Consider the following 24,197-nt stretch of genomic DNA (forward strand, 5'->3'; position numbering starts at 1 on the left):
TTACGAGTAGATAGTTGTAAGGTCACAGTGACTTGCTTTTCCAAGATAACATACCTCTCTTAGAATGGGGGTGGCACTTAGCTTTTCAAAATGGAGTAACTTAAGACAAATTATTTTATTCTATTAAGCTGTAACAGGTCTCATGGGTAACCCTTGTTATCCTCAAAGAATGAGCAAATGCACTGTCGTGATAGAAAAATATTCCTTGGAGTCATGTTCCTGGTCTTTTGCTCCCCAATGCAGTTTTCCATTTTCTCAGAGCTTGTTCCTAACAAATTCACGTGATCATCCTGGGCCTTCAACACTATCTATCAACATGATCTCATTGAAAAAAAAAATCAAAGCAAAAGCCAGTTTCTTTCACCTCTGTGCTTTGCATTTAACTGACCCATCAGATCCTTGAAGCCACGGTTGGGAGGGGAGCTTTTTCAGAAGGCACCCTAGCAAGACGAAGAAAAGCTTATCGCTGAGAGGATTTGTGGGCCACCATCCACTGACCCTAGAAACATATTTCAACATAATTTGTGAGGGAGACACCTGTGCCTGTGGTCTCCCTTATGATCCATTTAAATTTGTTCTAGGTTTTAATTTTTTCAGTTTTCTTTTCCATTGAGGTTTCAAATCTGCTTTACTCTGTCATTCTCGTTAGTTTTCCTTTGTTCGTTTGCCTTTCCATGTTTCTCTGTGTATGAAATACGGAATGGTCAATCTATAGACACAGACAGGAACTGCACTCATGGTTCCTTTGGGGTCTGGTGGGGGCAGTTGGGGGCAATGAGAGCTAATCAGGATGAGAGCAAGCATGTGGGAGCAATGTAAGGCTGATTATGGTGATGACTGTACAACTCTTCCTGGAGCGTTGAACTACGGAATTATACGAGGGGTGAACTATGTGCTAGTGAAATGGCTGGGGCTGGGGGAACGTGGACATATGAACTGGACCGTAGCAGCACTGCTTTCTGATATATTCTTGCATACCCGATGTTGTGGTGAGTTGCCATCAAGTCAATGCCCACCCTTGGAGACCCCCTGGTAGAACTGAGCTCCATTGAATTTGCTTGGCTTTGGTCTTTATGGAAGGCATCCTGAGTGGGGTAAGCGGTCAAGCGTTCAGCTACTAGGTGGAGGGATCACAGTTCAGAGCCATCCAGAGGCTTCTTGGAAGACGAACTTAGAGATCTACTTCTGAAAGCTCGCAGCCTTAAACCCAATAGTGGGATTCAAATAATTTCACCACCACTTTGCTGCCATTTTAAGTGTGGAACAAAAGATATTTCGAAAGAAGATAGTTTATTATTTCATACCAAACCCCAATCTAAACTCACTCCACTGATTCAGTGCTGACTCCCAGGGGACCCCGGGAGGGTGTCTCACACTTTAACTGTGTGGGCTATAAAAAAGGCTGTTCCCAGCTGGTCCCCCACAAATGTATGTCACAACTAGGACACTGCTTGGGACTAATGGTAAATGATTGTCAAGTTATCTCTCTGAAGGCATTCAGCCATCTAGAGTAATCAGACTACTTTCTGGTCCACTGTAGGTGGGACTCACACCCTATGAACAGGATCGTGATTGTTTCCCGGGAGAGCTTAGAACAGGTCACACTAGCTCAGTGACACCCAAGGTTAGGGTGCCATCCTGGATCTAGGATCCGTCCATCTTACCACACGTATGTCCCTAATCCCGCTTCTTCCTGTGGCATTTACACCCCTAGACCGCCCCCTCCCATTACTGAATTACATATAGTACAACCCCTTCCTGTGATCCTGTGTCTTTACCTGTAATCAGGGGGCTTGCACACACCCGAAAGATAGATAAGCCTTGGTTAGAAATAAACCCCTCTCCCTCCTGCCCTCCTGCCCTCTCTGCCTGCAATGTGCGCAGGCCTGGCTGGGAAGTCATGGCCGTCCAGGAGGTGAGCATGCTACCATGAAATGTGCCTGACTCCATTATTTCACCTTCTCTTCTCTCTCTCTTATTCTCTATGACTTTACTATAATCTTTACATGTCATAACCATACAATTGCACTTATCGGAACTGTAATATAGTTGTGAGGGGGCTGGTTTCACCCACATAACTGCTTATGGAAATAGAAAGCCAAGTCTTTCTCTGTGGCTTAGAAAGTCCGACCATGCAGATCGCAGCCAACGAGTAACCACTACGCCACCATGACTTCCAGTTAATACTTAGATTAGAACAAGAGAAGAAGCGCACAAAACAAGGCCATCTATACATAAGAGAGTCAGCGCACAGGTGAAGGTTAAAACAGAGTACGGAAGATAAATGTGTGATTTCCAATGTGTGTGCAGCCTCAGAGAGAACACTGAGGACAAGAGCCAAAACTCAACCAAAAAGTCGGGGTTGGTTCTGCCCAACCTGTGAGAACCAGCTAAATCCCCCCACTGCTTGAGACCCCTGTGGAGCAGCTCCTGTGCCCATGGAGAGTCCTCGGGGGTCTCAATCAAGTCCATGGTCACTCGCAACACCCACTGTTACAGAAGCAGGCCAGCCAGACTTTTCTTCTGAAGTCACCCTGAGTGGCTTCTAACCACAAACCATGAGTTTAGCCCCCGAACACAAGCCCGTTGTGACATCATTTCTGCTTTGTGAGCAGTTAACAGAATACGTTCTGCAGTCAGACTGCTCTGGGTGGCTGGGAGGATTGGGTGAGTTCTTCCTCGGGGGGCCTCCGAGTGGTTCTCTGTGCTGTGGCCAGGCAGCTCAGCTTCTAGGTGGTATGAACTGAGGGGCCCTTTGGTGGTCCAAAAGAAGTTTCTGGTGACAGATTCAAAGAGCCAGCCCGGGCCCGGGGGAAATCAGAGAGAGGAGAGGAGGGGAGGATGGAGGGGGGAAAAGGAGAGCAAGGCAGGAGCAAAGGCAGGGGCTAGAAGCCGGGGCCATGGAGGGAGCACTGGAAGAGAGGAAAGGGGAAGGGAAGGAAGGAGAGAGGGAGGGGGCAAGAGGCAACGGATGGGGTGTGGGCAAGGAGAGGAAAGCAGGGAGATGTGGGGAGAAAGACTTAAGTGGGGCGGGACTGGTACCCAGGGAGAGATGGGAGGGTGACGAAACAAGAGAGGAGAAAGTGTGGGAATGACAAAGGCCAGGAGCGTCTCAGCTAACAGAGCAGGGTGGCAAGGAGACCTGCTTCCTATTGTTCATGACGTGGCTGTGGGCAGACCCAGAGTTGGGCGGATGTGCCCAGCAAGTTTTCTAAGTGAAAGGTGTTTCCTGGAATATTCTGGCACGCACTCTCCAAAGCTTGTCACGCACAGTCGAACTGGCACGCAAGGCCTTGTCCTAACCTGGCCACATAGGAGGCATGGGGCCTGGACAGGAAGGAGAGGTTCTTCAGGAACAAGAATCTAGTGGCCACCCCGCAGGAATGCAGCCAGAATACAAGGCATTATACAAGACACGGGCAGGGCCTAGGAAGATGGCAGGTCACCAGCTGGCCACAGGTTCCTGGGACTCCCTCCTTGGGGACCTCACGACGATCAGAGCAGGCAGGTGACAGCATGCTGGTGGAATCCAGACTGTGGAAACACCCTAAGCCCGCTCACTACCATCCAAGCGACTGACACACCAGCCTACAAGACAGAGAACCTTTCTCCCACGGAGCTGCAGGTGGGCTTAAACCACTGCTCTGCTCTACAGAGGCAGGGAGGAAACGGTGCTCCAGCACGTGCAGAGGCAAACCAGTACTCTGTGCAGATAGGAGGCACGGCAGCTGGGAAAGCCTCTCCGGAGGGATCCAGAAGAAGCCTCGCCCCAAGCCACTAGTGGGAGGCCTGCCTGCTAGAGGGGCATGCACAGGAGAAAGAGGGGTCTTCGGCTCTCATGGCTGAGAGGAGACGAGACAGCTATGCAGCCCCACAGAAGAAAGGGGTGAGCGCTCCTCTTTGAAGGAGTCATGCAGTTTCCTGTGTGGTTTCTGACCCTGACCCTGACCCTGAGTTGTACTCTGTGACTCTCTTCATAGACTCCTCTCTCACAGTTGCAGGGCTATGTGGCCTTACGATGGAGGATCGAATCCAGAGGGCGCAGAGAGCTATAAAATGGGCCTACATATCCCTGGACTGCTCCCAACCCAGGCACTGTGAAGCAGTGCGTGGCACTGAACTCTGAGCCTTTCAGGAAGCTGCAGGCCACGCCCTCCGTGAAGGCACGCAAGGACTGGATTCTGCCCAGCACCATGCTTGATAAGACTGCCTTGCCTGGGCTTGTCAAGGTGGATGGCACGGGGCTGGGCAATGTGTCGTTCTGTTGTGCACAGGGTCGCTATGGGTCAGAACCAACTGGAGAGCACCTGACGATTCATTCCGTTGTATAGCACTGACTTGATGCCACGTGCCAGTCCCTAACAACAGTATGTTAGGTGGTATTGGCATGTGTGTGCAGCCCCTGGGTGGTGTTAACCAAGGCTTCTTAAACATTCCACTCTCCACCCCTATTCATTCTGGATATTGGCAACACGGCCAAGCACAATCAGAAACACCTCAAGTTCACTGCCTACTTGATTTTGAGTTCATTTTGGGTGGTTCTGTATTTAGAAACCTTGGTGTGGCCATAGTTTTCAAGACATCCCAAAAGCTTTGACATCGTGAGAAGCGTTGGTGTCAACAGTGAAGCCCTCCATGAACCAAAATGTCGATGCTTTGCGACCACCGAGACGTCCCTCCAGGGGCAAGCCAGGCGATCGCCCTCTGAGACGGCAGTCCCTAGAGATTCCTCAGGAAAGGCTGCAGTCTGCCAACAGGCTATCGCCATGAGTGGTGACATGTCGATGTACTGAGCCCTGGTGACACTGTGGCTTATGCTTCCGGTGACTAACCACATGCTTTGAACGAACAGTTTAAAACCACCAGCCGCTCCATGGGGAGAAAGATGCGGCGTTCTGCTCCCACAGAGAGTGACAGCGTCAGAAACCCACAGGGGTAGCTCTACTCTGTCCTCTAGGGTCGCTACGAGTCAGAGTCAACTCGAGGGCAGTGAGTGGTCTTATATCCGTGAGCCCTGGTGGCAGAGTGAGCTCTGCACTGAGCTGCTAAGCGCAAGGTCAGTGGTTCAAACCCCCATGTGGTGTGAGGAAGACAGATGAGCTTGTCCACTCCTCCTATGATTTAACGTCTTGGAAACCCAAGGGGCCGTTCCAGTCTGTTCTGCGGGGTTTCCATGGGTTAGAATGGGTTCAATGGCAGTGAGTATATTTTGTTTTGTTTCATTCAGGACCTTGTATCCGATAGGTTACAAAGCTCTCCTCTTAGTTTCTTACATCTCGGTACATAACTTTATCTGCTAATGAAGATTCCCACCCACATACATGTGTATCCCTTACTTTGCTTTCCCGGAGCATAGGGCTCCAGCCTAAAATTGAATGGTCCTGTCGGTGCAGATGACTTGAATTGGGGGTTGAATCCTTGCCTTTGGAAGAGTCTTGTCTAATATAGGAATCAGATTCCAGCAGAACGCATGGTCTCTAAAACCCAGAGGAGGCCCTTGGGGATCCTAATCTCAGGCTGTTATTTGAAGAGGGACATGCTCTCTATTTCTCTGTTTTCTGCCTCTTAGGAGGCCAGTAGACTTTGCGACAGGGTCAAAGTCTCACTTCTGTGGAACTTGATTTTTCCCCTTGACCTGGAGCGTCATTCAGGATCGATCCTACTACAGACTCTGGTTATTATATAACATGCAGCACCCAGGGACTGCATTAACTTTGCTGAGGACGGCATTGTGTTAAGGCCGTAGCTCACGTGATCTTGCCCAACCAGGGCACGGGTTCCGATATAGTCAAGTAAGTTTCACACCAGGCTTTCCCACTGTCCCAGAGTCACCCTAGGGTACACAGTACAGGAATCAATGCAATTGCTGTTCTTGTTAGGCGCCCTCTAGTCAGTTCTGAACTCATCACGCCCCTGTGTACAACAGATGAAACAAAGCCTGGTCCTGTCCATCCTCACTATTGCTGTCATCTTTCTGCAAATTTTTCCCGTCGTCTTCCCTGTGGGGACTACAGGAGGCCGGGAGGGGAGTATAGTCCCAAACCCCAGGCCATGCTTGAAACTGAGAGAATCACTGTACCCTATTTACATATACTGTATTCTTATACATGCACCTCTGTGATCAAGTGTGACTCATCACCCAGGTGCAATTAGAGACCAGGCACCTGTTTTTCTCAATCATTTTGAAAGCCGTTTGTCAGTCTATTGAATACAGTACGTGTAGGGTACTTAACGTCCACACCCCACTCCTAGGACACTACACTACCAAAACATGCGTATGGACTGGGGAGGGGTGTGGGGTGCGTTGATTAGACCCACAAATCAACATTCATGTATTTTCCAATTACATGAGTGTGAAAGACATATGGAAGGTTGCTGGGTACAGCCTTGTTCATGAAGGGAAATCACGGAAGAAGCCTAAGACCAGTCCGTGTGGGCTATTGAGGAACTAGGAGACAACCAAGGTACAAATAGCATACGATGATTCCAGAGAAGGGGCTGGATTTGTGTGTTTGGACAAATAAAAATATCCACTATTAAAAACGGCAGGCTCAAATAGAAAGCAAATGTTTTGAGAATGAAGATGGCACCAAATGTACAAATGTGCTCGACACCATGGATGTGTGTATGTATGGATTGTGATAAGAGTTGTAAGAGCCCCCAATAAAATGGTTTTTAAATAAATAAATAAATGAAAACTGCAGCCTGACCTTCCAATGTACATTCCTTATTAAAAAGAGACACACTGAGAGATTTGTTAGTGCACAATTTTAGAGATTGACATAAATGGATTCATTACATCAGCATAAAATGGCAAGCAATGTAACAAATGCAATGACAAACTTCCATCCATAAACAGATCCCTTTTATGCCCTGAGTCCACGCCTTCTCCGTTAGCTAAATGATAGGTAACTTACCTTGGTCAATGGCTTTGTCTGGTGACAGTTGATACCACCGATGAAGATCATGTTGGGCATCACAGGTTTGGGATAGTCCAGGACAAAGTCAGATCGTAACAACCACACCGACGTGTGGCTGTACAGGTCATAGGCTGTGACTGGTGTCTGCAGAATCTCAGAAGCCATTTCTAATACATCTTTGAAAAAATAGGGGCAGAACAAATGCTCCTCCAAATGGAAGACTTGGTTCCTTACTCTCTCCATGAAGGTCATGGTATCTGAGAATCCAAAAAATCCTCTGGGCACGTAAGAAAGAGGACTGGGGCTCAGAGTAGCTTCTTCCAGATGATGGCAAAACGTCCCCCGAGAGAAGATCACAGAGGGCAGGGAAAAGTATTTGGCGATAATTAAGCCACACATATCAAAAGGATCTGTAAAGACAGCATCGAAGGAGCTCTCTTTTATGAACTCCACTAACCTCTTGTCCTTGAACAAACTCCTACAATGTGAAAAAAAGTATTCAAAAACATTGTTCTTTGGGGTCATTAATAGAGAAAATAAATTTGAGTGCCGAATTTTCCATTGAGAATCGGCGTAAACCTTGAACTCACGATCCAGGTCCTCCAACGTGTAAGACGTTGAATACGTCTTTACTGTGATGTTGAAGTCTGTGTCCAGGCGCCAGCTCACCTCCGGCATGACTATCACCAGCTCATGCCCTCTGTGGACGAGCTTCTCCACAACTGCTCGCATGGTGAACCAGTGGCTTCCGTCCATGGGTACCACCAGCAGCTTCCCAGCCTCGGCAAAGCCAGGAGTCAGCAGGAGGCATACAGCCAGGGGAAGGAAGCCTGTCCAGATTGCAGGTGCCATGGGTAAGTGTTGCCGGAGCCACTTCCTGCTGTGATTCTGAGCTGGGATGATACAGCGGCAGTAGAAGGACAGGTGCAAACTCTGCCCCAAGAGAGGGTGTGTTCCTCCATACACCCAGCCACGTGACTTCACTGCCAATGATTTTGTCATAAGCCAATAAAGGATTCGGGGTAATATTTCATGAGATAACATCCGTACGTTTCTCCAGCAAGTGTAGTATCTGATCTTTGCCTTGGGCAGGGGTCATGCCCAGTATGACAAGGTAAGTTTCAGCAACCAAGTTATGAAAACAACCCTTTGTGCAGGGGTCTCCCTAAGGGGTGGAGCAGGGGGATGGGGAGGGTGACAAGGTGATATGGGGTGACTGCCTCTAAAAGTTTAGCCCAGTGTTTCAGCAGAAATTTCTCAAAGTCCTCCTGGAGTTGGTAAAAATGAGCAGTGGTGACGGAGTTGATTAAAGTGCTAACAAGCAGCGCAGTGGGAGGAGCGAATCAAAGGGAGAAAGAGAAGGCAGTCCACGTCCATGAAAACGTCGCCCGTGGAAACCCTATAGGGTAGCTGCCCTCTCTCTTATAGGGCCCCTATATAAGTTGGAGGAGTCTCAAGGGCAATATCGGGTGGTGGTGGTTTAACATAAAAATATTTTCTTAACACCAGGCAATTGTACAAGTAAGTATTAGAAAAATATATGATAAAAAAAAACAAATGTGGTGGTGAGGTTTCTAGAATTTGGGGTACTTCACTCTGTTAAAAAATGCTTTAAAAATGGATTCTTGCAAGAAAGATAGAGCGTGATCTAGAGCATTTCAGACCTGTACATAATCGTACACACTCACACCCACCCACACCTGCTCGGAGAAAGATTTTCTTTTTCCAAAGTAGTGTGGCTGCTTTGGTTCAGGCCATGACTCAGCAAACTTTTCCTCTACAGGATCAGATGGGAAGCATGCAGCCCCCACGAGTCTCTGTTACACATTGTGCACAGTGGTTGTGTTGTTGTCTCCCATCCCATCCACACTGTTGAAACCATCCGTAGCTTTGCATATCTCCGAACCAGAACTCTGGTCAGACTTGGGCCCTGGGTTCTGCTTAGGACCCAAGCATAGTGCTTGACGCAGAGGGAGATTGGGTTTCCACGTGGACCGTCTTTCCAGCTGTTGTCCTCAAGGTCAAGCCTTCTCCTGTCTCAACAAGTGTGGCTCCTGCTATGATGCTGCGATGCTCTCCAGATGACCACACGCCAGCCCTGTCTTCAGTCCCCTCCTCTCCATCATCTCAGCCTCGCGTGACTACTCCCGTCTCTATAACCCTTTCCCCTTCGTTGGAAGGAAGGCCACCATTTCTTCAGGCAGCCTTCCAGAATACAGGGAGCAGGAGTTTCCAGTAGGGTGAGGAGGGGCAGAGCACATTTGAATGACTTTGCCAGTTTGTTAGAAACAGGACCATCAGAAATGATAAAGTCACCTACCTGAGCTAGATGTCCCCCCGTCTTGCAGTTGATCCCTCCAATGAGGACCATGTTGGGCATGACTGGCCTGGGGTACTCGAACACAAAGTCGTATCTTAAGAGCGATAGGGAGCCTTTCTGATACAATGTGGCCAAGTCCACATCTCTCTTGAGGAGCTCTGAGGCAAGGTTTTGGAATTGCAAATTGAAAAAGTACAGGAGAGGGGTCTCCACCAAATCAAGTAGGAAGTTGGCCACTCTTTGTGAGAAAGTCATCTGGTCTGAGAACTGAGTAAAGGCCCTGGGAATATAGGACAAGGGCCTTGGACTTCCGCTGATCACCTGCTCCAGGGCTCCCGGGAAGCCCCGGAAGAGGTACAGGAAGGGCAGGTCCAGGTACTCGGCCAGGATCACACCACACTGCAGTGCCGGGTCTGTGAGAAGGGCATCAAACCTGCTCTCCCTGAGGAACCGCAGGGTCTCCGTGTCCTGCAGGAGGCTCTCACAGTTGATGAAGAATAAGTCAGCAACAAGCATGAGGTTCCTGTACTCGGTCAGAGGAGTGGTCAGGTAAGATCTCTCAGCAAAACGGCTGTTTCCAAAGGAGCGGAATCGGTCCTTCAGCTCTTCCTGGGTGTAGGGCACTGAGTAGGTCCTCCTGCTGTAGTACCGCGATTCCCCCACAAGCAAACTGACCTCTGGCACCAGCACCACGATGTCATGGCCCCTCTCACTGAGCAGCTCCACGATCTCCTTCATGCTGAGCCAGTGGCTTCCATCCTGGGGGGCAACCAGCAGCTTCTCGCCTCCAACCACCCCCCACAGCGCTAGCAAGAAAATCCCTGCCCTCAGGAAAGCTTGCACAAGGCCAGTCATGCTGGACTGCGTTCCAGTAAAATGATAATGAAGATCGTGAATAGTTTATACGGATGAAACCAGGGACTCTTCGCTCCTTCCCTAAACTACCAGTGCCCTTGCCTGTCCTGGCCTATCGTTCTACATCTGGGAATGGGCTGCCCCAGATGTGGGTGTGTGTGGAAACTAGGTTTCTATGTAAAAGATGATTCCTAGAATATTCTGGTACACACGCTACAAAGCTTGTCACGCACAGCCCAACTGGCACGCAAGGCCTTGTTTTAACCTGCCCACATAGGAGGCATGGGGCCAGGACAGGAAGGAGATCTTCAGGAACAAGAATGGAGTGCCCTCCCCGCCCCCACCCCCACCCCCGGAATGCAGCTAGAACACAAAGGCATTAGACAGGGCACGGACAGATGGCAGGCTGCCAGCTGGCCACAGGCTCCTGCAACTCCCTCCTTGGGGAGCTCCAACAGGGCCCTGCTCACACGATCAGAGCAGGCAGGTGGCAGCATGCTGGTTGGAATCCGGACAGTGGAAACACCCCAAGTCACTCACTACCATCCAGGCGACTCTGACACACCAGCCTACAGGACAGAGAATCTTTCTCCCATGGAGCTGCGGGTGGGCTTGAACCACTGCTCTGCACTACAGAGGCAGGGTGGAAATGGTGCTCCAGCACATGCAGAGGCAAACCGGTACCCTGTGTATAGATATGTACATGGGTGAGAAAAGATAGAAGTATCTATGGTTCGTTGATCAATTCTACCAGAAGAAAAACACCAGGTCCTTCTTCCTAGTCTACAGTCAACACATAGCCAGGTGACAGACCCATATCTGTAAACCCAACCAAGCCAAACACACAGTCACCGAGTGGATTCCAAATCATGGCAACCCTCCATAGCGTTTCCAAGACTGTAAATCTTTACGGGAGAAGACAACCTCATATTTCTCCTCAGGAGTAACTGGTGGATTTGAACCATGGACCTTGCAGTTAACATACCAATGCTTGTCCTACCACACCAGCAGGACTCCATAAAATAGCTACAGTTACATGTCAATTCAGATACATAGGTGCAGGCGCATCTACTCAATGAGAACACCCATACAGACCCTCCTCCAAGTCTGCCATGTGCCTCCCAAGAATGACGACACTGAAGCTTTATGGTGACAGACCTGGGAGACAATTCAGTCAACTGGCACATAACGTCATTCACAAAAATCATCACCGGCATCTTTGTCAGGAGACTAGCACCTGGGAGCTTCAAATCTTTCGAGCAGCAGTCTAAGGCACAACTACAGGTACCCTAAGAAAGTGTCAGGATGCAACCATAAAGCACAGAGGAAAGGCCAAGCCTACATAAGCCACAAGCTCATATCATCTGAGATCACCACTAGGTGCTGCTCATCTACCACCACAGACCATTCGGAATGGAGGGTCCAATAGTACTAGATTCAACAGAAGAAAATATGGAGCCAGCCTCAAAGTCTTTGAGATAAAGTTTATTGTGCCAACCTGGCTGATAAACACATGTGGGGTTAATTGAAGGGCAGAGGGATAAATGGCTTAGTGAGTCTTGCCTTTCTAGTTCTCAGATCTCTTGCTTTGTGATGGCTGGACCAGGGTTCAGCTGCCTTAGCCAGTTCCCTGCTTCAGCTGGCAAGGCTCAGTTCCTGCAAGACATCCCTAAGGAAAAGCCATGGACCTACCCAGATGCAGCCCTGGGTGCTGGGGCAGGAGACCCCTGGCAGCGCTGAGATGCTTACACATTCACTGACTCCGCTTTCCTCCTGCAGTGGGCATCATAGTGTGCTTTGTGAGGTGGAGGAGGACTTTGTGGATTGGTGTTGAACATATGGGCTAATGTTGGACTTGTGGGCTTGAGCGGCACTGGGTCGGGATGTTTTCTTGATGTGCACTTAACCTTTCTATAAAACCCTTTTATGCCTACGATTTTCTGTGGATTTGTTTCTCTAAAGTACCCGGACTAACACAGGCTTATTTAGAAGCTGACATACTGGAACAGTAGAGACCGGAAGAACAAGGTGGCAACCTGAGATGTGCAGATGAACATGAAGAGGACTTGAAGAATCTACTGGTGGAGATCAAGGAGCACTGCCTTCCACAGGGATCACAACTCAGTGGGAAGAAGTCCAAACCCTCACACCTGGGCCAATCGACGACATCACGGTAAAGGGCAATGGGAAGGAGCTGTCAGAGTTTTCATTTCACTTAAACTCACGATCAAGGAGCGGACGAGAAGCCACGGACACATGGCACTGCGTGAATTTGATGTCAAAGATCACCTTAACACGGTCAAAGCCATGACGTCACTTTGACGAGGAAGGCATACCTGACCCCAGCCGTGGTGTTTTCAAGCACTTCAAACGTACGTGTGTGGAGGGTGTGGGTGCGTATCGTTGTGCATGTGTGTGTAAAAAGTAGACAAGAAGAAGGAACATTGAAGACGGGGAAAGACCCAGAAGGGCCCCTGTGCCCGTGCCTGGTGACAGCAGCAACCTGTTACTAGGCATGCAGGTCAGGGGGAGCTGAACCAAGTGAAGACAGCTGTTGGTGTAGAGGCCAACGGCCAGGCGGGGAGGCCTGTCCTCACAGAGGAGGCCAGGGGGCTCCTGAGGGAGCTGAGGCAGGCCAGTCCTAAGGGGGATGAGGGGGCGTGTCCTGAGGGGGCTGAGAGAGCCTGATTTTAGGGAGCTGAGAGAAGACTGCTCTGAGAGGACTGGGAGAGTCTTGAGAATGCTGCGGGAGCCTGTCCTAAGGGGACTGGATGAACTGTCCCGGGGAAGCCAAAGGAACCTGTCCAGAGGGAGCTGCGGGGACCAGTCCTGAAGAGAGTGAGAAGAGCCATCGTGAGGGCTGAAGAAGAGGCCTCTGCCCACGGAGATAGGAGGAGGCCTGCCTGGTCGAGAGGGGCATGCACAGCAGAGAGAAGGGTCTTTCTGCTCACAGGGCCTGAAAGAGCCAAGAGAGCTGTCCTGCCCTGAAGGAGGGAGGGATATGCGCTCCTCTTTGAAGGAATCGCCCGGCATTCTCCTGTGTGGTTTCTGACCCTGACCCTGAGTTGTACTCGGTGACTCTCCTCACAGGCTCCTTCTCTCTCACAGTGGTTGCAGGGCTATGTGGAGGATCAATTCCAGAGGGCGCAGAGAACTCTAAAATGGGTCTACACACCCCTGGATTACTCCCAACCCAGCCTCTGTGAACTGCGTGGCACTGAACTCTGAGCCTTTCGGGAAGCTGCAGGCCACGCCCTTCGTGATGGCATGCAAGGACTGGATTCTGCCCAGCACCATGCTTGATAGGGTGTTGGTTTAGGCAGGGTTCTCTAGAGAAACAAAGCTAGAGGACTTCTGATTAGATAGGTAGATAGGTTTATACAGTGAGAAGGTATTTAACAGCTAATTAGTCCACACAGCAGTACAGAGGGCTCAGTTCAACTCACTTCCGTAGTAGAGTTAATAAACTGGAAGTCTTTCAACTCACATGGGCTGCCAGGTCCAAGGTCAACGAAGCAGACCACAGAGTCCTCCCTTAGGCAAGGCAGGCCGAATCTGCCCACAAGCAGCTGGGTAGGTCAGCAATAGTCAGTAGCTCGGGAGCTTAGCAAGCAGGCCTGGATGGGGTATGGAACTCAGGAAAAGCAAGGCGACAGGATCCATCCGCCTCCATCTCAAGCAATGTGCACACCAGCAATTTCGTGAAGCAGGTCTCAACGGAGCCTCAAGCTCTAGCAACAAAATATAAGGGTTGGCTTGGCCCACAGGTAGTGTAGCACATTTGTTGGGGCAGAGAACTAGCTAAAGCAGCTTCACACTGGTCCAGTCACCAGAAAGCAAGAGACATGGAGGCAGGCCTTGCAGAGCCATTTATCTCTTTGCCGTCCAATCAAACTGCGACCCGATTAATTGCACATGTTCCTATTGGATGGGTTGGCACAATAAACCTATCACAAGTGTCTAGGCAAGGCATGTTAAGAGTGGATGATTACGGAGGGCCGGGCAATGTTTTGTTCTGTTGTGCATAGGGTAAGATGACCAGATTTTAACATTGCTAAAACGGAAAACCATTGACAAAACTCATATCCTGGCGAAATAGCCACATGGCAGCCCCAAACCGTATACCCTTGCTTGTCGTGCATTCTTTCCAAAAATCGGGACTTTTTAAAAATGCCGTGGGACACGGGAAAAATTGTTAAAAATCGGGACTGTCCTGCCCAAAGCAGGACGTCTGGTCACCTTAGCATAGAGTCACTATGGGTCAGAACCAATTAGAGAGCACCTACTGGGCAGTGTTTTCATACTTGTCCAGAACTGACTTGATGCCATGTACCAGCCCCGAAAAATAGTATTTTAGGTGTGGCTGGCGTGTGTATGGCGTCCCTGGGTGGTGTAACCAAGGCTTCTTAAACTTGCCACTAGCTGCCCCTATTCAGTCTAGACAGCTGCAATACGGGCGAGCACTGCCAGAAACACCCAAGTTCATTGCCCATTTCATGTTGAGTTAATTTGGGGTGTGGTGCATTTTGAAACTTTACTGTGGCCCAAGTTTTCAAGACATCCCAAAAGCCCTCCATGAACCAAAATGTTGATGCTTTGTAACCACCGAGACGTCCCTCCAGGGGCAAGCCGGGCGATCGACGTCTGAGACATCACTCCCTAGAGAGTCCTCAGGAGCAGCTCCAGTCTGTCCACAGGCTATCGCCAAGAGTGGTGACATACTGCAGTACTGAGCCCTGGTGGCACAGTGGGTTATGTTGTGGGCAACTAACCACACGCTTTGAACTAACAGATTAAAACCACCAGCCGCTCCATTGGGAGAAAGATGAGGCTTTCTACTCCCACAGAGAGTGACAGCAAAAGAAACCCACAGGGGTAGCTCTACTCTGTCCTCTAGGGTCGCTAAGAGTCAGAGTCAACTCGAGGGCAGTGAGTGGTCTTATATCTGTGAGCCCTGGTGGCAAGTGAGCTCTGCACTGAGCTGCTAAGCGCAAGGTCAGTGGTTCAAACCTTGCTGAGGAACAACGATGACCTTGTCCACTCCTCCTATGATTTAGAGTCTTGGAAACCCAAGGGGCAGTTCTAGTCTGTTCTGCAGGGTTTCCATGGGTTAGAATTGGTTCAACGACAGTGAGTATATTTGTTTTGTTTTCATTTAGGACCTTGTATGCAGGCATATTGCTAGGCTTTCCTCTTAGTTTGTAATATCACAGTATATACCTTTATCTGCTAATAAAGATCCCCCGCCCCCTCATATATTTGTATCCCTTACTTTGCTTTCTTGGAGCACAAGACTCCAACCTACGGTTGGATGGTCCTGTCGGAGCAGATGACTTGGATTGGGGTTTGAATCCTTGCCTTTGGAACAGTCTTGTCCAATACATGAATCAGATGGCAGCAGAACACATGGTCTCTAAAACCCAGAGGAGGCCCTTAGTGGCCCCTTATCTCAGGCTGTTATTTGAAGAGGGATGTGCTCTGTATTTTCCTCTGTTTGTTCTTCTGGCTCTTACAAGGGTCAGTAGACTTTGTAACATGGTCATAGTCTTTCACTTCTGTGAAACTTGTTTTTCCCCTTTGAACTTGAGCGTTGTTCAACACCAATCCTTCCACAGAATCTGCTTATTATATAACATGAAGCACCAAAGGACTGCATTAACTCTGGTCAAGATGGCATTGTGTTAAGGCCATAGTTCACCTGGCCATGGTTCACCTGATCTTGCATAAGTTGGGCACTAAAATCCTATAAAGTCAAGATTTCACACAAGACTTTCCCATTGCCATATAACCAACCTACGACATGCAGACGGGAATTCATGCAGTTGTTGTTGTTGTTGTTAGGGGCTGCCAAGTCAGTTCTGAACTCATCATGGCCCTGTGTACAACAGAAGGAGACAAAGCCTGGTGTTGTCCATCCTCACAAGTGTCATGTTCCTGCACATTGCTTCAGTCGTCCTCCCTGTGGGAACTGCAGAAGGGCAGGGGATGCGGGCAGGTTGCTACAGTCCCAAACCCAGTCCATGCTTGAAACTGTGCAAACTGCTGTACCCTGCATACCTATACTCTATTCCTGTACATGCACCCCTATGATCAAGTTTAATTCATCACTGGTGTGCACGAAGATATCAACAACCAAACGCATCCGTTATTCTCTATTTTTGAAAGTGATTTGTCAGATTATTAAATGAAATACATGCAGAACACGTAACCATGCTGCTCCAATCCTAGGACACTACACTCCGAAAACATGGGTAAGAATTTGGGGTGGGTGGCACCAATCATTAGACCCACAAATCAACATTCATGTATTTTCCAATTACATGAGTGTGAAAGACATATGGAAGGTTGCTGGGTACAGCCTTGTTCATGAAGGGAAATCATGGAAGAAGCCTAAGACCAGTCCATGTGGACTGGTTGAGGAAAGTAGGAGACAATCAAGGTATAAATAGCATGTGAACATTCCAGAGAAGGGGCTGGATTTGTGTGTTTGGACAAATAAAAATGTCCACTATTAAAAACTGCAGCCTGCAGGCCACATATCAGCTATGTGGACAACTGCCCCTCCCCCCAGAAGAATTTACTTTAGAGGATGGCACTGAAGCTGCAGCTAGGGGAGAGAGGACATGCAAATGGGAGCAAATGAAGAGAGAATGGAGCACATCCTGGCCCACCAGGCCTGGAGGACGATATCCCCGATCCAAACAGCCAATGCACAGAGTGGACCATATGGTTGCTCCCACTATGAGACACGCCGTCCCTCGCTGGCCCAGGGCCCAACGGGGGACAACACTGGAGACTCAGTGTCGGGACTGGCCTGGACTGAGCCCAAGACACCGAGGTGTGCGGCAGAGCAACAGCGGTAGCAGAGCAGGGAGCTCCAACAGGAGTACAAAGGACAGACTCTGGGGTCAGAGCATGGCACCCCATCGGACCTGCCTGGAGGACACACCTAGAGTTCAAAAAATCACACCTTGATCAATTTAAAGGTTTTTCTTTCTTAAATTTTTTCTTTTTTTTAAAATTAATTCATTCTTTTATGGGTCACTGGTTTTCTTTGTTGTTGTCATCACTGTGTTCTCTTTTGTCACTCTGTCTTGCTATGCCCTGATTTTTGGTGCCTGTTATTATCTGTACAGATCTCTCTAGATACGATAGGCTGGATGAACAGTCTGGAGGAGAAAACAATGGGACCGATGGTTCTGGGGGAACATGGGAGAGGGGGATGCTGGCATAAGGAGGTGGTGCTGACCAACCCTGGGACAGGGAGCAACAAGTGATCCAACATTAGTGGCAAGAAGGGTGTGAGAGGCCTGGTAGGGATTCAGCAAGGGCAAGGTAACCGAGAGGAATTACTGACACCCAAATGAAGGCTGAGCAGATAGTGGGACAAGAGGAAAGTAAAAGGAAAGAGAGGAAAGAACTAGGAGACAAAGGGTATTTATAGAGGTCTAAATACAGGCATGTACATATATAAATAAATTTATATAGGATGGTGGGGAAATAGATCCACGTGCAAATATTTATAGGTTTAGTATTAAGGCAGCAGATGGATATTGGACCTCCACTCAAGTACTTACTCAATGCAAGAACACTTTGTTCTATTTAATTGGCATCCCAGGAAGCACACCTTTCCGACATGATCGCTGAAGACAAATGTGTGCATAAGCAAATGTGGTGAAGAAAGCTGATGGTGCCCCGCTATCAAAAGATATAGTCTGGGGTCTTAAAGGCTTCAAGGTAAACAAGCAGCCATCTAGCTCAGAAGCATCAAAGCACACATGGAAGAAGCACACCAGCCTGTGTGACCATGACGTGTAGAAGGGACCAGGTATCAGACATCAAAGAACAAAAAATCATTTCAGTTGGTGCCCATCTTCCCAATACGATCACTGAAGACAAACGGGTGCATAAGCAAATGTGGTGAAGAAAGCTGATGGTGCCCCGCTATCAAAAGATATAGCGTCTGGCATCTTAATGGCTTGAAGATAAACAAAAGGCCATCTAGCTCAGAAGCAACAAAGCCCGCATGGAAGAAACACACCAGCTTGTGTAACCACGAGGTGTTGAAGTGATCAGATATCAGGCATCAAGGAACAAAAAAACACATCATTGTAAATGACGGTGAGTGCAGAGTGGAGACCCAAAGCCCATCTGTAGACAACTGGACATCCCTTTACAGAAGGGTCGCAAGGAGGAGACAAGCAGGTCAGGGTGCAAGGTAGCAACGATGAAACATACAACATTCCTCTAGTTCTTAAATGCTTCCTTCCCCCACTATCATGGTCCCAATTCTACCTTACAAATCTGGCTAGACCAGAGGATGTACACTGGTACAGATGGAACTGGAAACACAGGGAATCCAGGACAGATGAACCCTTCAGGACCAGAGTGAGAGTGGCGACACCTGGAGGGTGGAGGGAAGGTGGGTTGGAAAGGGGGAACCAATTAGAAGGATCGACATAAAACCTCCTCCCTGGGAGATGGACAACAGAAAAGTGGGTGACAGTAGATGTCAGACAGTATAAGATATGACAAAGTAATAATAACTTATAAATTATCAAGGGTTTATGAGGGAGAGGGTGCAGGGAGGGAGCAGAAAAAATTAGGAGCTGATACCAAGTAGAGAGCAAATGTTTTGAGAATGATGAAGGCAACAAATGTGCTTGACACAACGGATGGATATATAGATTGTGGTAAGAGTTGTACGAGGCCCCGATAAAATGATTTAAGAAGAAAATATGTCTTTGAAACACCAGACAATTGTACAAATAATTAATAGAAAAATTAGATGTTTTTAAAAGTGTAGTGGTGATGTTTGGGGAATTTTGTCAACTTCTCTGTGTTGAAAAAATGCATTAAAAATGGAGTCTGCCCCCACCCCCAGCCAGTCCTGGGGCTTTGGGGCTTGGCTCAAGGGGAGTCCCTCTGGGACATAGGGGTACAGTGAATGGTATGACTCTTTGCTGGGCATGCCTACACAGTAGGGTATGCTGGCCCCCCCCCTTGGGTTTCCCGTATGGGCTCCAATAAATTTCTTCCCTTTTGCTTAAAAAAAAATGGAGTCTGCAAGAACTATAAATAGTGTATACACATACATACACACGCACAGTGTGATAGGTTCATTGTGCCAACTGCCCAATAGGAACATGTACGATTAATCAGATCTCAGTTTGATTGAAGGGCAAAGAGCTAAATGTATCTGTAAGACCCGCCCCCATCTCGCTTACTCAGGTGATCAAAGCACGATGGAGTGATAATGCTGCTCTAGCCAGTTCTCTGCCTTAACCTCTGAGCTACACTACCTGTAAGCCAGCCCAGCCCATGGATCATGTTGCTAGAGCTTGAGGCTACTTCAAGACCTGCTTCGCCATGCTGCTGGTGCGGACAGAGGGTGAGCTTCAGACTGGTGGATTCTGTTGCCTCCATTACACAGTGGTTGTGTTGTTGTCTCCCATCCCATCCACACTGTTGAAACCATCCGTAGCTTTGCATATCTCCGAACCAGAACTCTGGTCAGACTTGGGCCCTGGGTTCTGCTTAGGACCCAAGCATAGTGCCTGACGCAGAGGGAGATTGGGTTTCCACGTGGACCGTCGTTCCAGCTGTTGTCCTCAAGGTCAAGCCTTCTCCTGTCTCAACAAGTGTGGCTCCTGCTATGATGCTGCGACGCTCTCCAGATGACCACACGCCAGCCCTGTCTTCAGTCCCCTCCTCTCCATCATCTCAGCCTCGCGTGACTACTCCCGTCTCTATAACCCTTTCCCCTTCGTTGGAAGGAAGGCCACCATTTCTTCAGGCAGCCTTCCAGAATACAGGGAGCAGGAGTTTCCAGTAGGGTGAGGAGGGGCAGAGCACATTTGAATGACTTTGCCAGTTTGTTAGAAACAGGACCATCAGAAATGATAAAATCACCTACCTGAGCTAGATGTCCCCCCGTCTTGCAGTTGATCCCTCCAATGAGGACCATGTTGGGCATGACTGGCCTGGGGTACTCGAACACAAAGTCGTATCTTAAGAGCGATAGGGAGCCTTTCTGATACAATGTGGCCAAGTCCACATCTCTCTTGAGGAGCTCTGAGGCAAGGTTTTGGAATTGCAAATTGAAAAAGTACAGGAGAGGGGTCTCTACCAAATCAAGTAGGAAGTTGGCCACTCTTTGTGAGAAAGTCATCTGGTCTGAGAACTGAGTAAAGGCCCTGGGAATATAGGACAAGGGCCTTGGACTTCCGCTGATCACCTGCTCCAGGGCTCCCGGGAAGCCCCGGAAGAGGTACAGGAAGGGCAGGTCCAGGTACTCGGCCAGGATCACACCACACTGCAGTGCCGGGTCTGTGAGAAGGGCATCAAACCTGCTCTCCCTGAGGAACCGCAGGGTCTCCGTGTCCTGCAGGAGGCTCTCACAGTTGATGAAGAATAAGTCAGCAACAAGCATGAGGTTCCTGTACTCGGTTAGAGGATTTCTCAGGTAAGATCTCTCAGCAAAGTGGCTGTTTCCAAAGGAGCGGAATCGGTCCTTCAGCTCTTCCTGGGTGTAGGGCACTGAGTAGGTCCTCCTGCTGTAGTACCGCGATTCCCCCACAAGCAAACTGACCTCTGGCACCAGCACCACGATGTCATGGCCCCTCTCACTGAGCAGCTCCACGATCTCCTTCATGCTGAGCCAGTGGCTTCCATCCTGGGGGGCAACCAGCAGCTTCTCGCCTCCAACCACCCCCCACAGCGCTAGCAAGAAAATCCCTGCCCTCAGGAAAGCTTGCACAAGGCCGGCCATGCTGGACTGCGTTCCAGTAAAATGATAATGAAGATCGTGAATAGTTTATACGGATGAAACCAGGGACTCTTCGCTCCTTCCCTAAACTACCAGTGCGCTTGCCTGTCCTGGCCTATCTTTCTTTCCTTGGACTTTTGCCCTTTCGTATAAATGAAATCCCAGCTAATATTTAGCTCTGCTGCCTTATCTGTTTGTGAGTACACGCCTACGTTTTCTTTTTCAGCTGTGCACACCCAGCTGCTCTCTGTCTCCCAAGAGGACAGGTGGCCCTTGAATGTGTGGCTGCGTCGAGGAGGCTGCCAGCAGCCTGCAGCCGTCCATCACCTGAGACAGGGGTGCAGAATGGGGCCCTATGGTTAAAAGGCACTTGAAATGTGCCTGAGGAAGAGCTGCCGTCTCAGAGTGGCACTGACAATGGTGATGGGAATCGGGTAAAGCCTGGGGGCGTGGAGTGCGGTAACCCGAGGATCTGGATGAGAACTCAGGCAGCCACACTCTCTGTGCTCATAATTACAGGGTCCGGAAGGCCGACTCCAGGGGGAGAAGACGTAACTCCTAATACACATTCTCATGGCGGAAGATAGCCCCTCCTAGAGCCCTCCATAAAAGAGCTGCCAGAAAGCATGCACCTGGCTGTTGACTACGCCCCCCAGAGGTTAGCTGTAGTTAAAGAAATCAGATTAGATTGCGCATCCCACCCAAAAGTGTATCAAACTCCTTTCTAATGTCACCTTCTGATACAAATCATAGACTATTCCCCTAGGGAGGCCTCAAGGATACAAGTTTAGGCCACTGACTCGTTCTATGACCAACTTATTATATCACCTATTCCCTCTGTTACATGTTCACTATATTACATGTGTGCCTATATTACATGTGGGGTTTAAAACCCCCCCATTGGAAAATACATTAGCTCTCTTGGTCCCGACACAAAGACAAGGCACCCCTGTGCCCCACTTTGTCTAACTCTCTTATTTTCTGTAATCGCAAAGTCACTCCCAAGGTCCCGTTCAACTGTGAGGGCTGGAACCCTGACAAATGAACCTTCAGGATCCTCATTTGCTGATGAGGCATGACTCAAGGTAAGGAGAAACAGCTGTGAAAGTCTACCAAAGATCAGAACTTTGAATGGGCAAAGTATGAATCCAGGAAAATTGGACATGATCAAAAATGAATTGGAACACATAAAGATCAATATCCTAGGTAGAAGTGAGCTGAAATGAATTAGTATTGACCATTCTGGATCAGAAAACCATACGATTTGTTATGCCAGGAATAGCATAATCAAGAGGAACAGTGAGGTATTCATCGTCAAAAAAAGACATTGTAAAATCAATCATGAAATGCAATGCTGTCTGTAATATGATTATATCTACAAGTCTTCAAGGAAATCCAGTCAACACAACTATTATACAAAGTTATGCACCAACCACAAAAGCTAGCAACGAAGAAACTGAAGAATTCTACCGAGCATTTCAGTTTGAATTTGATCAAATGTGCCATCAAGATGCATTGATCATTCCTTTTGATTATAATGTGAAAGTTGGAAGCTAAGATGAAAGAGTAATAGTTGGAAAATATAGATTTGGTGATAAAAATGAAGCTGGAGACTGCATGATAGAATTTTGCAAGACCAACGGCTTGTTCATAGAAAATACCATTTTTCAACAATACATATGGACTTCTCCAGATGGAATACACAGAAATTAAATTGACATCTGCGAGAAGAGACTACGGAGTAGCTCATTATCAGACGCTAAAACTAGGCCCAAGGGCTGACTGTAGAATGGACCATCAATGGCCCACATGCAGTCCAGGTTTAAGCGGAAGAAAAGTAAAACAAGTCCACCAGAGCCAAACCATGACTTTGAGTTGATCCCACCTGAATGCCAAGAAGATCTCAAGAACTGATTTCATTCACTGAACACTAATGACCAAGACCTGAGGAGCTGTGAGGTACATCAAGAACATCGTTCACGAGGACAGCAAAGGGTCACTTAAAAGATAGCAAAGAAAGAAAAGATCCAAGGGAATGTCAGAGAGATTCTGAAACGAGCTCTAATACTAAAGCAGCTGAAGCAAATGCAAGAACTGATGAGGTCAAACTGCTGAAAAGAAAATTTCCAAGGGCAGCTCAAGAAGACAAAGCCAAACATAATGAAATGCGAGAAGTCTTAGAGTTAGAAAACGATAAAGGAAGAGCAGACTCTGCATATCTTAAACCAAAAGAACTGAGGAAAAATTCAAGCTCGAATTGAAAGAGAATATGGGCAAAATATTGACTGATCCAGGAACCATCAAAATAAGATGGAAAAATACACATATTCACATACCAGAAAGAACTAGTCGACAATCCACCATTTCAGGATGTAGCTTATGAGCAAGAACCCATGATGCTGAACAAAGAAGTATCAGCTCCAAGCATTGATGGAATACCAATCGGAATGTTTCAACAGGCTGAAGCAGCACTGGAAGCTCTCACTCATCTGTGCCAGCACATTTGGAAGACAGCTACCTGGCCATCTGACTGGAAGCGATGCATATTTGGACTCGTTATAAAGCAAAGAAGTGATGCTTCTGAATTGCGGTGCTGGAAAAGAATATTGAAAGTACATTGATTGCTCAAAGCACAAATAAATCTGTCTCGGAAGAAGTATGGCCAGCGTCCTCCTTAGAGGAAAGGATGCTGAGACCTTGTCTCATGCACCTTGAACATGTTTTCAGGAAAGACCAGCAGCCAGAGAAGGACATCACACTTGGTAAAGTAGACAGGCAGGAAGACAGAGAGGAAGGCCCTCAATAAGATGGACTGACACAGTGGCTGCAACAGTGGGCTCAAGCACAGGAACGATTGTGAGGATGGGGCAGGGCTGGGCAGGGTTTCCTTCTGTTGTGCACAGGGTCTCTATGGTTTGAACTAGTTGGGTGGCACATAACATTCAAACTACCAACCTTGAGGTTAGCAGCCTAGAACCTAAGCACCGTGCCAGACTGGCTCCTTCTTACATGTGAAAGGAAGTCGTGTTGTGAAACTGGAAACCACAATGAAAGGAACTGGTATAAGTCAGAATGGAGTGACAAGTGTAAATGACAAATGCCCATTCCGGAAGGGTCTACAACCATTTCTATGACTGTGTGAGCCATGTCTTGAGGCAAACCTCTTCCGATATACAACGCATACAAGCCTCCCTGGTTTTGTATCTCTAGAGAACCCTACCTAGCACAGGCTTCTGCCATAACATTAAAAAGCCAGACATCCCCAATGCTGTTTGCTGTGTGCCAGCATCTTCCCCAGCCACACACTGTGGGTTGCCAGCCTACAATGCACTGC

At 48.4% G+C, this 24,197-nt stretch overlaps 3 protein-coding genes across 3 annotated transcripts; all 3 read right to left on the reverse strand.

The window, feature by feature from the left end:
* Positions 1-6,893: 6,893 nt before the first annotated feature.
* LOC142424452 (UDP-glucuronosyltransferase 1A7-like) lies at positions 6,894-7,772 on the reverse strand. The gene has a single exon (XM_075529672.1). It carries the CDS (start codon positions 7,770-7,772, stop codon positions 6,894-6,896), a length of 879 nt encoding a protein of 292 aa, XP_075385787.1.
* Positions 7,773-9,116: 1,344 nt separating this feature from the next.
* On the reverse strand, positions 9,117-10,095 carry LOC142424811 (UDP-glucuronosyltransferase 1A6-like). The gene is made up of 2 exons (XM_075530143.1): positions 9,241-10,095; positions 9,117-9,125 (listed from the first exon to the last, which is right to left on the reverse strand). Exons 1-2 carry the CDS (start codon positions 10,093-10,095, stop codon positions 9,117-9,119), a joined length of 864 nt encoding a protein of 287 aa, XP_075386258.1.
* A 9,792-nt stretch (positions 10,096-19,887) lies between these two features.
* On the reverse strand, positions 19,888-20,866 carry LOC142424812 (UDP-glucuronosyltransferase 1A6-like). The gene is made up of 2 exons (XM_075530144.1): positions 20,012-20,866; positions 19,888-19,896 (listed from the first exon to the last, which is right to left on the reverse strand). Exons 1-2 carry the CDS (start codon positions 20,864-20,866, stop codon positions 19,888-19,890), a joined length of 864 nt encoding a protein of 287 aa, XP_075386259.1.
* Between the last annotated feature and the right edge of the window lie 3,331 nt (positions 20,867-24,197).

This window comes from Tenrec ecaudatus, chromosome 13 (assembly GCF_050624435.1).
Source record: "Tenrec ecaudatus isolate mTenEca1 chromosome 13, mTenEca1.hap1, whole genome shotgun sequence".
Lineage (NCBI taxonomy): Eukaryota > Metazoa > Chordata > Mammalia > Afrosoricida > Tenrecidae > Tenrec > Tenrec ecaudatus.